This window comes from Penaeus monodon, chromosome 12 (genome assembly GCF_015228065.2).
Source record: "Penaeus monodon isolate SGIC_2016 chromosome 12, NSTDA_Pmon_1, whole genome shotgun sequence".
In the NCBI taxonomy this organism is placed as follows: domain Eukaryota; kingdom Metazoa; phylum Arthropoda; class Malacostraca; order Decapoda; family Penaeidae; genus Penaeus; species Penaeus monodon.
This window is the reverse complement of record NC_051397.1, coordinates 29,561,589-29,576,588: the sequence shown is the minus strand read 5'-3', so window position 1 is coordinate 29,576,588 and position 15,000 is coordinate 29,561,589. Positions and strand designations below refer to the sequence as shown.

Sequence of the window (15,000 nt, the reverse complement as noted above, 5' to 3'; positions counted from 1 at the left end):
GACTGAAGAATATCAGTTTATAATATCAAAATGGCATTGGCTGGTGCATTTCACATAAAAATAAATCAATATATACATGGAAATCAGTAAGTGCAGATAAAAAGCATACTATTTATAATGTGAAAGCACATCCATCCTTCTATTAAGTTAACATGACAGGAGTAAGAACATTTAGTGCAAAAATGTGGCCATAATTACATCAGAGTGGATTATGTGTATGAAAATACATTCATTTGCTTAAAATTATTAATACTCCATAATATCCTTATAAATGCAATAATAAATATTAAAAGAGAACAATTACAAATGACAAGCTCTATTCTTAAACTTTAGTTTGGTTTGCTGGTCTAATCATAAGTCCTTGTTTCTAAAAATTGTCAACATTTGCACTGCATATCTAACCTGTTTATCACACTTACAAAATATGCAAGTACTGACTTCTCATTGATCCAGTTGTATCTAGCTTCTACAAAATTGTCAACCTTATGCAAATCAGTAATTTGTTTAACAATCTCTAAAAAATGTATAAAAACTGGTTTGTTCTCAACAATTAGTATATAAATCTTCTATCTTTAGAGAGAACAAGGTTTATAGTAGGATTTTATTTCTATGTAACTTAAGGAAGGCATCAAAAGAACTATTTGATGAATCAGAAATTGCAACATACATTTAGATGTGACTCAAGTGCACCAAAATTTTCTCCTCTGTATAAAATGCAGTACATGACCTCTGCTAAGGTTTTTGTGTGTGGGGTGGGGAGTGGATTTCAATATAATGAAGAGATCTATCCATCATAAAGATTGAGAAAAAACAAGAAATAATAAATAAATATTAGATACATATGCCAGTTCAAGCTTTAGACTTGGACTTGTGGCCAATTTAAACTTCCATCATCCATTATACAAATAGCAAATATAGCATATGAAAGTAATGAAGAAAAAAGTAGAATATATAATACAAGAAAGCGGTGATAAACAAGAAAAAAGGCCAGATTTTATGGTTTGGCCACAATTTTGGATTGATTTTCTTCTTAAATGCTCAAGTATGGAGAACTTTTGAAATATTTTCAAATATCCAGTTTAGATAGTGAATGACCCCTCATGGAAAAAGAAAAATAATTTACATCCAACAGTGAAGAAAAAAGAATCTCATCTCATCCTTCAATATCAACAGATAGTTTCACTTCTTGTAGTGCTTTGTTTCAGCAACAGAAATCTTGATGCAGATCTTTCTTTTGTGCCAAACTTTTGACTATGCCTGCTTGGTGTTTATACCAATTTTTATGTCAGTATACACTGACTGACATACATGAAAGATCAATCTTTATAAACCAATAAACTCTAAAGAACTTTGCAAAGCACCACTGAAGCTACTTCATACAAGTATCACAAAGTAACTTACCACACTGGTACCCCGGCCTGTTTGTCCCATTGGAGATGAACCCATACCACCAAAGTTTATACTAGATGATGAGGACAAGTTTCCATCCAGCCCTGAACCAAGAGAAATGGACATAAATAAAATCTTTTTCAAGTAATAAACCATATTTTTAGCAAGCTCTCTTTCCTCACAGGAAAATGCAAGTTATTCATGTGTTTAACATATGAAGTGTGCATATATGAACCATTACTTCAATTAAATATGGGTATACAATAAGGACAGCAATTCAATATCAGCCTATCCGATAATCAGTTTTACTAATACTAACCTCCTCGACCAGATTCTAGAATATTCTTGTCCATGGGGGTCTGCACAACCAGGAAGTTTGAGGATGGTACTGTATCTGGCTCCCTGAAATAACAATCATTCATTAGCCATCAAAAAAAGAAAGAAGAAAAATAGCATAAAATATCTTATTGGCAAAAATACCTTGGAAAAGAGAAGGATTCACTTTAATGATGCACCCCTTTAACATTCTTTCTGCTAAAATCAAAATAGACTAAAAACTAAATTTTAGAATTAAAGAATTGAAGTTTTGTGACTTAAGAAGAAGAAGAAGAAGAAGAAGAAGAAAGATACATATAAACACAGTAATAACCTGAATGTTTGACAAGTATACCACACAAAAAAAACTAATTACAGGAACTTGTAATACTGTCAGATTGTTCAGCAACAAAACAGACAGATATTCTGATGGCTATAAAATAAGTATAAGAAAAGACCTATCTCCAAGATAACGCAACACCTGTTATACCATTAACCTCTAAGAACTGCAAATCCCCTAGCTTTGCCTATCCCCTTCCCAGGCAGAGAGATGGCCTGATTTTTATTTAAGTAAAGGAGTAGTCACACAAACATTTCATCATCAACAAATGCCTCTTATCATTCATGGACTCCTTGGATGCACATGTATTCCTATGTCCAAGGGGTGGGTCTCTGTGTACTATCAGCATTATTCGAGATGCAAGTGTGCACATGAACAGCTGAGAACCTGTACTCTAAATTAAGTTATGAAATTCGTTAGTTATATATTACTTTTTTTTTTTGTAATTTTGTATATTAAGTACAAAACATTTTTAAATATATTATTTTTAGATGCATCAAATTTACTTTGACTATGAATGCACTGCCATTTCTGTTTCCATAATGAGTTTAAGTCATAGTAGGTAACCTATAGTATACTACTGTAACACAAGAATTCAATACATCACAATTATCAGACCAACAGATTAAATACATACATCAAAAATATACTATAGTCAAATCATTATTATATTCAAGATATCCCATTTTGCCCAACAGCCATGGGCCTTTTCACTCACTGTCAGTGAGTGAGAAAGGTTGTCAGGGGAAAGATATAAACAAAATAGAGACTGTAATGTAAAGTTCCTATTTACTTTTGTACTTGTATTATTTTATTAATAACAATATATTTAAGTTATCCTCTGTTTATTATTTTTCTACATACGTGGGTGCCCTACTGCAAGTATGTAGATTCCTAACATGCACTCATATAAGATATTAATTAACATGTTACTGCCAGGTCACATGTATAGCCGTCATAACAAACTGCTTGATCTGCCGGGTACAGCTATACACATGGCGACATGCTAGAGCATGTTGAGCGGGAAGTTCAGTTACATGTAGCGGACTCCCGCTCCCAACGGCAGGACGGTTGCCAGATATCACCAGAGTCTATGATGCCAAGAGATTTCTAATACTGTCACTGATGGATTAAAGAAGCAGCATCTAACGAGAAGATATATTATTAACTTTAATAACGAAGGTTATAAAAGATCCAATGGTACCAATTTGGTGACAAACATGGGATTATCAAAAAAGATTTATTAGCGCAAAAAAATTTATATTCCAGGTCAGTATTGTGACATACTGGTGAATTACATGTGTGATCAATCACAACATAGGTCCCCCAAATTCTCTCTTTGTTTACAGTTTCATCAAACTAGAAGGAATACTTATTCAGTTACAATAAACTACTGCTACATATAAAAAATCTGTAAAGGCAAAATTATCATTATCATATCCTAAAGGAGATCATATACAGATATACTAACTTGTTGAGAGCTAAAACATCCAGTTCACATTCATTGGTGAGCCAGCCAGGATGGTCTAACAAGAGTGATACATCAAGCTCCTGCACTTCTCTTACTGTTGCTATAGCCATTAGTCCCGGATTCACCTAAAAAAGAAAAAGAAATGCATAATTATTAGAAACATGTAATCAAATATGTGAATTTTACTTGCTCTCTTTTTAATGTCGGTTTGGGTTAGGTAATAGGAAGGCTGATTTCAGATGTTTATTCCTAGATTAGTTATAAATCTTGGTTTATTGGTGTATATTATAAAAGTAATAGTATAAGGCTACCATTAGGCCAGATTTGGGCTCAGGTTTAATCAGTGCATGGTTGGTACACTCAGGAAAGACATCAAGTTAGGATAAGATTCTGTTTATGCTTTAACAGGCTCATGTTAGACCAGCTGAATATTCTGGTTATTTTTGTTTGGGATATGTAAACTAGGGTAGGATTTAAAGATTAGGATTAAGTATGATTTAGGGAGTTTCAGTAATGTGGGCAAAATAAGGCTATATTATGCTACTTTAACCCAATGCCTACAGGTCTATGTACTGTCCCCTGTAATTTTTTGTGAATTTTGTTACATACATTGTTATCAAAATATCAATACTATTAAAGACAATAAAATAATACAAATGAAGCTTTCAAAAATTCAAGGAAAAGGGTGAACAGGTGAGATATGTAAGAGTAATAATGGACTCCTTGGTGACTTAGAGTCATCTATATGTAAAGACAATAGATGAACTTCTATTACAGTGGGCATGGCACTGAACTCTTGCCATCTGCACTAATTGGGTTAAAGGTTGTGAATTTTATTTCTTTACTGATTATTATGTAATGGTTTAGAGATTAGATTAAGTAACATGTATTTGTGACTTTCATTTTCAGAATTTTAAAATTAGAATATCTTCTTACTATCTATACTTTATAACAATTAATCAAAAGTAGATTATGTTAGGACATATCACCTTAAGCCTAAGTTCCACTATCCCTGGTGCCTGAGCCACCTCCTTCTGCCAAGCACTAGGTTTTGGTTACATTACTAGTACAATCCCAAAGCTTGGTGCATCAAGCATTAAAATATTTTTATAATGTTATAACTGCATAAAAATATTTAACAAACTAAGATGTTCGACTGCAAAAAAAAGAAGATCTGGTTTGGGCTTCCCTATTTTCTCAGATAGTACACCTTGTCCTGGATAAAGAGGTGACAATACCTGATTTGGGTCTCTTCTGAGAAGGTTAATGGAACCGAAGCTTTACATGATATTACTTGAGGTTTTGAGAAACAGCAGAGTAGATTAAGCTTGTAGGGTAGGTTATATACAGTATGGGAGTAGGGAGGAGGAGGAGGAGGAGAAGGAGGAAGAAGAAAAAGAATAGGAGGGGGGAGAGGACAAGCACGAGGAGAAGAAATAAGGAAAAGAATAGATAGAAGAGAAAGAGACAGATGATAAGGATGAATTGAAAATGGGATCATGTAAAGTGATTACAAGTATCCTTAAAGTGTAATATTTTTGGGGCTTGCTATAAGAGTGTAGAATATAAGAAGGCATGTTTACCATCAAAAATTTCAAGGAATAAGCTGTATGCAAATATGTCATATGGTAGGGTAGAGGGGCTATATATATCGTACTACAAGTGGAAAAATATTTTTAAAAATCGGAAATTAATTGGATACAAAACAAATTTACATGTAAGAAACTTGTGGTATTTCCCCACTTTATGCTATATTTGTGACATACATTTTCTTTTTTTTATACTGAAAAATGAAAAAAATAGAAGGGGGTGCATTTTGTGCGGTCCATAACACATGGTCCATGGCCCATACAGCACCACCAAATGGACATTTACAATGGGGTGCTGACAGATTACTTTATGCTATGCCTTAATAACACCATATAATCGAAAAATTTTATTTTTGCCATTAAAAAATATGAGCATGGCGCGTGTCTCTGTCTGTCTGTCTGTCTGTCTGTCTGTCTGTCTGTCTCTCTCTCTCTCTGGTTGCCAAAAAAAAAAGGAAACATACATATCCTTGAACCTAAATGTAGTTAAGTGCTACTGGCAATTACAATGACAAATTTTAAGTCTGTATGGTCCATGACACTCGTAACGCTTAAACAAAAAGATCATTATTAGGTAATCAAATTCATAACACAAACTAACCACATGAACTTATCTTGTCTTAGTAACACCAAATTCTCTAGGAACCCTTTTCATGTTAATATGGAATACAATATAAATATTGTCGATACATACATACATACATACATACATATATATATATATATATATATATATATATATATATATATATATATATATATATATATATATATATATATATATATATATATATATATATATATATAATGCCAAAAAATAACACTGCAGGGGGCAAAAATAAACAAAATTAACCTATCCACAAGGCTTGGCTCATGTGTCGGCCATGCAGCAGTCTTCCCAGCACAGCCTTAATGAAGTGCTAGACTGCAACATTATCATTTTTGTGCATTTGTATGTTACAAAGACTGTACGAATCATAGTCCCGTTCGCCCTACTGATAAAAGTGTCTGTTAAGTCTTTAGGAAGAAGTAGGAAAAAATGATGGTAAAAAGCACACCTGAAGCAAACTCACGAAGCACATAATCTTATTATGGCCATTATACGCTGAAAGATCTAGAAGCATGACATAATACCCTCTGCATGCATGAGGCCTGTTACCACACAGAGCAATGGCTAATCCGTTTTCCCTCACCTGATAACCTTACATGGAAATATGGACAAACTCAACCTTAGCTCCCATATCTTCTTGCCAAGCAGACAAAACATTGTATGTCTGAGATGAGTCTGCTTCAGTGCAGTCAACAGCAACAGATGTGTATGTAAAGTGTGCATATATATATTGGACACTAAAAAAATATCGTATCCTTTGCCTATATATATTTATGTGTAAACAGGTGCAAGAAATGATATCATCATAAAGCTTTCCTAAAATTCAAGATTTCTTACCTTCCCTTTGACATGTTTACGTGTCAAGCGCTGTCTGTGCAGTTGCTTTGGCACTGACTGGGGCTGGAGAAGCTTATTTAAAAAAAAACGGTAGTATAGATTTACATCAAAATAGAAAAAAAAGAGGTAATAAAGGTAAATTAGGATAAAATAAAACTTGCTAAAATGGGACTATAAGGATTTCTAAAGTAAGTGTGGGTACTTGGTATTGGATAGAGGAAAGAAGCAGGGAAAAGTCAGGAGCAAAAGGGCTAAGTCTGTTACCAATTAGGATTAGATCTTGTTAGTTTGATACATGAAAATTATTCTTACCCCATTTATACAGAAAGATGTAATGGAATCCTGTTCTTTGTGGATAATTCGCACAGGCTCCAGAGACTGCACTGTTGTTTCTGATGGTGGACCACCATGTTCTGAAGGTTCATGGTGGCTCTCAATGCCCATTTCTGATCCTCCTTCACCAGTCCCTGAACCATCTATACCATCTACAACATCACTCATATCATCATCACCTGAAAAAATTAAGACCATAAATAGATATTCAGTACATGAAAGATTTCAACTGAAGAACCAGAGATGGCCTTATATTGTGGAGGCTATTGGAAAATCACTGGTTTTGTAATTATTCATAATTCATACTGTAAATGATAACTAGTGATGAATGTAGAAGAGAAAACAGTGAGAATCCTGAGTTGGTGATGCCACCAATAATGTTCAAAACTGCAATAAAATGATGTAATGATAAGAAGTATGCTGGGATAGGATAGGTATCTGCTTTGAGGTCTACCCTAAAATATCACTTTACTGCTGTGTGAGTGAAATAACTTTAACAAAGTATTCTTCATGTATTACTGCAAAACACTTCAAATAAACAATAAGATAAACACTAGAAGTACTAACCATGATCAGAATACTGTGTAGGTTCAGGTGCTGGTCTCTTCCGTCCAAAGATATATCTGACAAAGACCTCCTGGACATGTTCTTGTCGTACCAAGTAGTTCCACAGGCGCTCTACTGGCTTTACACCTCGCTTGTTATGCCTGCAAGAAAAATAAATGACTGTTACATTAACAGCAAGCACTCAAGTATACAACAGTTTAGCAAACAGTTCAATTTCATGATTTGAATAACAGATACAGGCAATTTTTTTTAGACAAATACATCTCAAAGTTGTTGCTTTACTTCTCAGAAACTGCAGTATATTGCAATTGAGAAAGCATTTGATGTCAAGAGGGCATCATTCAAATAAACATATTCTGATCTATTTAGGCTATCAATCACTATACATCAATAAAAAAATAACTGTATTAGGCACAAAGTTACATGAATAACTTTCTGCCATACTAATTCCATTCTATATAACCAAATATGATATTTATTATGACAAACTAAATTACTTACAATAGGTGTACAGTACTTTTTTCTGTTGCTTTGTAATGCATACATACATATATATTAATCTAGCTATTTGTTAGTCTATATACAGCTGCACATAAACATCAATCAATCAATCATCTATCCTTCAGTCTATATATACACAAACATACTCCCATACTTATGCTTATGTAGTGTACAATATATCTACATATATAGATGAAAATACAACTCTTGCAAACTTCTTTGAAATGCTAAATCTAAATATGTTTAAGAGAAATGATATTCTGCAATCAGTATCAAATCATTCCCTCCATCTGTACAGAGAAGTGAAGCAAAATACCATAGGAAGAACTACATACGCAAAGGGAGTGTTGTGAGTTTCCAGAAGCCCCCGGTACTTCAAGATGGCCGGTCCAGTAACCTGGGACTCAGCAAAGCAGCCAGGTATATACTCAGGTGGTGGTCCCTTCTTGTTCTCAATGTGGTTGACCAGGGAGGCCAGCCACTGGTCCAGAGTGCGCAGGATGGAATGCAGCAGAGGGCTTTGCATTGGGAGTTCTGTTCAAGTTATGGAAGCAGATGAAGTATGGATAATACCTCTCTCAAGGATATTTTGCATTGCAACCATCAAACTTATCTACATTACTCTTATAAAGGCAAAATGCACTTAGCAACATGGGACATACAAGGTCTAAAAACTCTTTTCATGCATCAAATTTCTTTACTGATCACAAAACTCTTATCCAAGACCATCTGAGTGATTAAATTTCATCATAACTTATATAAAAAAATATTCATATATACAAGGCTTATATTTTGTATTCTGTAGATCTCATTTGTTTTGTACTTTGGCCCTTTAATAGCATATACTGTTGCACAATTTAAATGCATTATCTATAACAAAGACTAATTCAAGTAAAGAATACAATGGATTTTCTTTTAATTGCTGTTATTGAAGAGCCAAAGTTTAAAAGTTGTGCAGTATACAAATAAAGGTGCTTCAAAATGCTATGCATATTGCTATGGTGTGAAAATGAATCATATTTGTTGCTTCATAACAGTTTGGTTTCAAAACTAAAATTGAGTGTAATTCAATAATTAACAACATTCCATACATCTAGTATTATATGTCCACTAAAGGTATCTTTCAAAATAAGTCTATATCTTAAATCTAAGACTACACTTGAAGCTTGAATAATAATTTCTACTTACAAAATATCCAGCTCACATACTAATAATATCAATTTGATTTAGCAGGCTACCATTGATTTTCAGATATATATCTTAGTATCAAGCTAAATTTTACCTAAAGAATATCAGAATCATTTTGGTCAGATCTAAGTTTTCTAACAATTAAGTCTCACTATATTACAAATTCTGTTATACTCAATCATGACTTGCAGTCTGCTACTGCAATTAACACTGAATCAAAGCAAGGTTACAATAAAAATAATAGTGCTTTCCTTGACCTTCATCACCAATCTCCAGTTCACTAAATATATCATACTAACCACAGAAAAAAAACTTTATTAACTTATCCTAAAAGGCCATTACTTATACATCTTTAACTTTTGTCATTTTTGAAATGTTTGATGTACTCACTGTACTTGTGCAACTATCTGGCAACAGAATGCGAGGGACAGCACTTATATGTTTTTCTGGTCACCTCACTACCTCTAGCTTTCCTTGTACTATTAAATTATGTTTAAAAGAGAGTAACTAGGGTTGACAAATTAATTCTAGTTCAAGCCAACTAATATCTAGAGATCAAGAGATCCACAAACAAGTTACTGTAAACAAAAACTGGACTGGAGTACCTACTGTGTTTATACCCAATCATCAACACTAAAGAGAAATAAGTAATGGGTTTTATAAATTCCCAAATGGCTTCACCTCCCAGCCACAGATTCACAATTAAATTTTATTTATGAACCTTCTACCGATTAATGTCTTACAAATTTTTTCTTTAATTTTCCATCATATAGTCAGTCCTCTGTGCTAAGTAGTAGGGAAGTGAGAGGCAACAAAGAATTTATATGAGACTAGTAAAAGAGTTTGCATATCTTTCCCAGAAAGTTTTAACAAGTACAGCATGACAACTTGTACACCAAACACTCAAAAGTACTGCATTAGAAGATGCAAAAATAGAAGAAATATTTCCAAAAGTGGCCAAGTCAATGGCAACATCAATATCTAAAGGTGAAAAGATTTTATGTATATATCTTTAAAAGTAGCTGCTATATCTCTGAAAATCAATATGCATGTACAAATAAAGTAGCAATAGGCAATAGCATTTTTTTTACCTTTCCCCTTACCCTGTAACTCCACCCCTGCAACTTCCAAGAATCTTCCCACAACTGATTTGGCAGCACACATTGTTGCAAGTCGCAGTAGGCACCATGAATACGAGTCTGGGTCACTGTGCTCAGTGTTATCTGCTATTACCTGGGTATCAAAGAATTTTGTTAAGATTTTGTATTTTTCCCTGTTAGATTAACCTTTTTCTAAAAAATCATTGACAATACTTAAAACTAATATTCTGACTTATTTAACTCATTAGCCATTGAAAATACACATAAACCCATTGTAGATATTGTTAAACATTGGTATATATCTATTGAAACAAAATCAAACTATGAGAATCTTTAAACTAACCTTTGGTTCCTTGAACACATCTTCATCCTCTTCATAATCAATTTCTAGATCCTCATCATCACTTGCAGATGAATCATAATCAATATTCTCACATTCACCAGGAAGAGGAGGCTGAAATGATATACAAGTCATGAAAGACATCTCCTTTATTACATACAACAAAATCCATGCATTCTGATCTGAAAAATGGTATCTTTGGTGTATTGGTAAACTGAATAATAAATTGAATGTCACAGCACAAAATCCAGCAAAAAATTAGAAAATGACAAAAAAAAAAAAACAGAAGCAGAAAAAAGAAAAGAAAAAAAAAGTAGGTATATATATATCTATATATATATATATATATATATATATATATATATATATATATATATATATATATATATATATATAATATATGTATGTATGTATATATAAAGAGAGGAATACTTTGAAAACAGAAATTGAACATGGAAAACTAAAGTAAAATGACAATCATCCAGACAATAAGCTTACTTTCTTCATGAGGTTGGACACAATTGACAATTCTGGAGGAAGAAACTGTTCCCGATATGCAGGCTTGCTATCACCATCACTGGCAGCCCCGCGAGGGTCCTGAAACCCAAGCTGACCCAGCAATTTCATGTTGAATTTGATCCTTGTTTTCTGTAAGCTAGAAATCGTTGACAGAATCCTCTCCCCACTGACGGCAGCTCCAGCACCTCCTTCTCTTTCAAGAGATGCTTGGCTCTGAAATGCATTGGAAGAGATTTTGTCTACACTTCAAGGTTGACAGAATGAATGGTTCAAACTTATCCTTTTCATATCTGAAATGCTATGGAGGAGATCTCGTATAATTATTATGTGTTGAGAGAATAGGCAAAAGACTTTGATTTGCATCTTCACTGTGAACTGGCAGGAGAGACAAATGATTTTAGCACAATTTTTAATCTCCTGACTCTAAAATAGTTTCAATGGTCATTTCAAGAGGGTGTTCATTAGCAAAAACCTAAAGAACTTTTTTCAAACAGCTGGATAGGGGATTTGGTTTCCTAGTTTGGTGAGGAAAACAAACCAAGAAATTTAATAACTTTTTTATCACTGTAAACATAAAAAATATCTTTTCCCTTGATCAAATCTGATAATCTGTAGGATTAATCTTTATAAAAACTTACAGGCAATACATTTGTGATGACTTTCAATAACTTCTTAACTCCACCTCCAAACATAGTAGCCCAGTCTTTTTCTGTTAGAGGTTGTGCAACAAGGCGGTATAACACATAAGCATCACTGGCTGAAATGCCATAAATCAGAAGACTTAAGTACACTGCAACAAAAGCTTCACAGAGGAGAACATTCAACTTCGGAGTATCTTCATCTCGTTCACGAGCAATCAATGCCAGAAGGGAAGTGACACCTGCGGGAGATCAGTGTGAATAGACACAATTCATATCTGATTCAAAATGTAGAACCATTAATTAATTTTTTCTTTACATTAAAAATAATGATAATGACTTATGACACACCTTTTAGTAAACTGCCTTAACATTCTGAATAAATAATACTGAAAATTATATATAACATGAAACACTGCCATTCATCACCTTTTCTTTAAACTAAAAATGATATATTACTGACCTGGCCACTTAGCGGGAGGAGTGCACACCTGGAGTGGTTCCTCCTCATGGGGTGTCCCTGTTCTTAGATCACGTCCCACAAGATGAGATTCACGGTGAGCTACTGTTGTATGCTGAATATCCACACCAAGGGCTGCCACTCTACAATTTTGTGTAAAGTAAAGTTTACCAAGCAAGAGAGTTCAGTTTTATTAATAGTATACAGAAGCAAGATTTCAGTATTCAGCAAACTCCATCCATAACCACTAAAAGTATGTGCTATAAATTGATTCTCACCTGTGCTGGGCCTTGACAGTAAATGTTTCAGAGTCACAGAGAGACTGATATATGCAAGCAGAAAGTGCAGCTGCAAGATTCCTTAAAACAGTTGCCCGACACATGAGATGTGCATCTGGTCGGCCAACACCAGACACCTCAACAAGGGACTGTAGCAGATCATGGGTGCCTGCCTATCATCAGATAGGGGATAAGGGGATAAGAAAGATAATATTGGTAAAATAATATAAACTGCATTTTTTCATAGTCGAGAACCTTTGAAATACCAGATATAAAAAGTTGATTCTATAATCATAGAGAAAGTACTTCCATAAATGGAAAAGTAAGCTAAAGTAAAGTAAAGACAGAACAAACACAGCAGCTTACCTGTAAGTGACGAACAGGATCTGACACAACAGTCTTGTTTGATGCAATTGAAGCAGAGAGAAGTGGCAGAGTTGTTGGGAATGGCAAGGGTGAGAGAAGCTGCTGCTTGCTGCTTTCCTGTTGTAGTTCTTGCAAAAGCAAAATGAGTTCCATCCTAACAGAAGCAAGTCCTCCTCCACTGGATCCATGAAGGGAACAGTAGCTGAGAAGTGTTCGGAGCAATTGTTGGTTTGCTAGTGAAGAGACCGAAAAGAAAATGTTAGATACTTGAATATGAATACTTTGGTATCCATTCATCCCCACAGCAGCTCATCCCCATGGAATTTTCCCCAAAATCTGGCCCTATTTATATCTACAAAAGTACATTTTAAGATGTACTATATTTTTCTCTAATCAGTCCCTTTACCTCTAACTCAAAGTCACTTTTGATATGTATATTTTATATATATATATATATATATATATATATATATATATATATATATATATATATATATCATATATATACATATAATATATATATATATATATATATATATATATATATATATATATTATATATATATATATACATATATATATATATATATATATATATATAATATATATTATATATATAATACATATACACATATATATATATATATATATATATATATATATATATATATATATATATATATATATATATATATATATATATATATATATATAACATAAAGAGGAAAAATAGATACAGTAAGCCAGATAAAAATAGATAATGACTGTCTATAATATCAGAAACAAAAATAAAAAAATCTAATTTCACCTACCCATCAGCCACCTTTTTCTTCTTGCTGCCCTTTCCATTTTCTCTTCAAATTCTATCTTTTCCTGCTGTAGGATTTCGTGCAGAGTTGACGGCTCAGCCAGAGGAACAGGAGATGGAGCTAGTATGTCACCACCTTCATCCGCAGGTATGGATTCTATTAGGACTTTCTCTGTTGAAATGAATGTTGATACTTTAAAACAAACTAGATAGAATAAAAAAACCTAACCTCTGATTCTTCCTTCTGTTGCAAAAATAACGATCATCAAATCTCATTATAAGAGAAAGATGAGTTAAATCTAAATATATTCCCCAGTTATTTCACTCTAATCTGTTTATCTCTATGTGATGTTAAACAATCCAAAGCAGTATACACAACTTTTCCCTTACTAAAGTAACACATGTATTACTAAAGTACTACATGAGTAGACACCTGGTGCTGCAACATAGATAAAGATTAAGCTAAACTCTGTGTCTTAAACAAATTTCCTTTTTAACCCAAACTGCTCTGACAAAAATTATCAATAATACTACTGCTACCTTATCCTCATAATGTTCAATAATGATGAAACATTAATTATAGTAATAATAATAAATAATAATACTTATTATTATAATATCAATAACTAATATCAATAATAATAAAGATGGCAATAGTAACTGTGATGATGACAATAATTAAGATAAACAATAGATGACTGAGGATGAATGATGATATGACATGACAATAACAATTAACAGACTGAAACAAAATGAATATAAAAAATGAAGCCTAAGTTCACTTGTTTCATTAATAAATAATTACCAATCTTGATAATACTATACTGTGAAAGAGACTGATTACAATGAAAGATAACAGAAAAGAATTAAATATCACACAAATGGAGCTTTTACATTTCAATAATGTACAGTGAATGATTAGCAATTCTATATGTACATATATTTACAACCATGGTAAGGGCTATGTCATATCAAAACCATCACCAATTACACTAACATTCACCTCCTGCACCAAAGCAAAGCATGGGCTAAACAATTACTTTTGCATTGAGAAAACTTTCATTAACCCTAGAAGGTAAAAGGTTTCCAGAAAATCGCACAAAGATAAAGGAGGTATATCAAACACCCTCTTACAACAAATATGGACCTCTCCGTCTTTCATGTCTGATTCCATCCGGATCATCAGTGTCATCTGTCATGTTAACCAGCTCAAAAGCATCCATCTTCCAAGTCTTTGTAGTTCAATAAAGCATCCAAATCATTGTCTCTCACCATATTCTGCAGTGCCATGTTGAATTGGGAAAGAAAGAAAGAAAGAAAAAAAAGAGAGAGAGAGAAAAAAAAAATTACT

The 15,000-nt window shown here is 33.2% G+C and overlaps 1 protein-coding gene across 11 annotated transcripts in view; it reads right to left on the bottom strand.

Moving 5' to 3' along the window:
* Window positions 1-15,000, bottom strand: part of LOC119579384 (dmX-like protein 2) — a 52,352-nt gene that overhangs the window by 11,445 nt on the left and 25,907 nt on the right. For 7 of the 11 annotated variants that reach the window (XM_037927164.1, XM_037927170.1, XM_037927169.1 and 4 more), the window contains 14 exons: window positions 13,654-13,821; window positions 12,842-13,074; window positions 12,476-12,648; window positions 12,201-12,340; window positions 11,738-11,979; window positions 11,079-11,312; window positions 10,584-10,694; window positions 10,232-10,373; window positions 8,288-8,486; window positions 7,452-7,591; window positions 6,864-7,063; window positions 3,516-3,640; window positions 1,709-1,791; window positions 1,402-1,493 (listed from right to left, as the gene is read on the bottom strand). In XM_037927164.1, the coding sequence (XP_037783092.1) occupies window positions 1,402-1,493; window positions 1,709-1,791; window positions 3,516-3,640; window positions 6,864-7,063; window positions 7,452-7,591; window positions 8,288-8,486; window positions 10,232-10,373; window positions 10,584-10,694; window positions 11,079-11,312; window positions 11,738-11,979; window positions 12,201-12,340; window positions 12,476-12,648; window positions 12,842-13,074; window positions 13,654-13,821 (2,282 nt within the window). Of the gene's footprint in view, window positions 1-1,401; window positions 1,494-1,708; window positions 1,792-3,515; window positions 3,641-6,515; window positions 6,624-6,863; window positions 7,064-7,451; window positions 7,592-8,287; window positions 8,487-10,231; window positions 10,374-10,583; window positions 10,695-11,078; window positions 11,313-11,737; window positions 11,980-12,200; window positions 12,341-12,475; window positions 12,649-12,841; window positions 13,075-13,653; window positions 13,822-15,000 lie in introns of those variants that run through there. The other 4 variants (XM_037927168.1, XM_037927171.1, XM_037927173.1 and 1 more) reach the window with 2 other exon arrangements.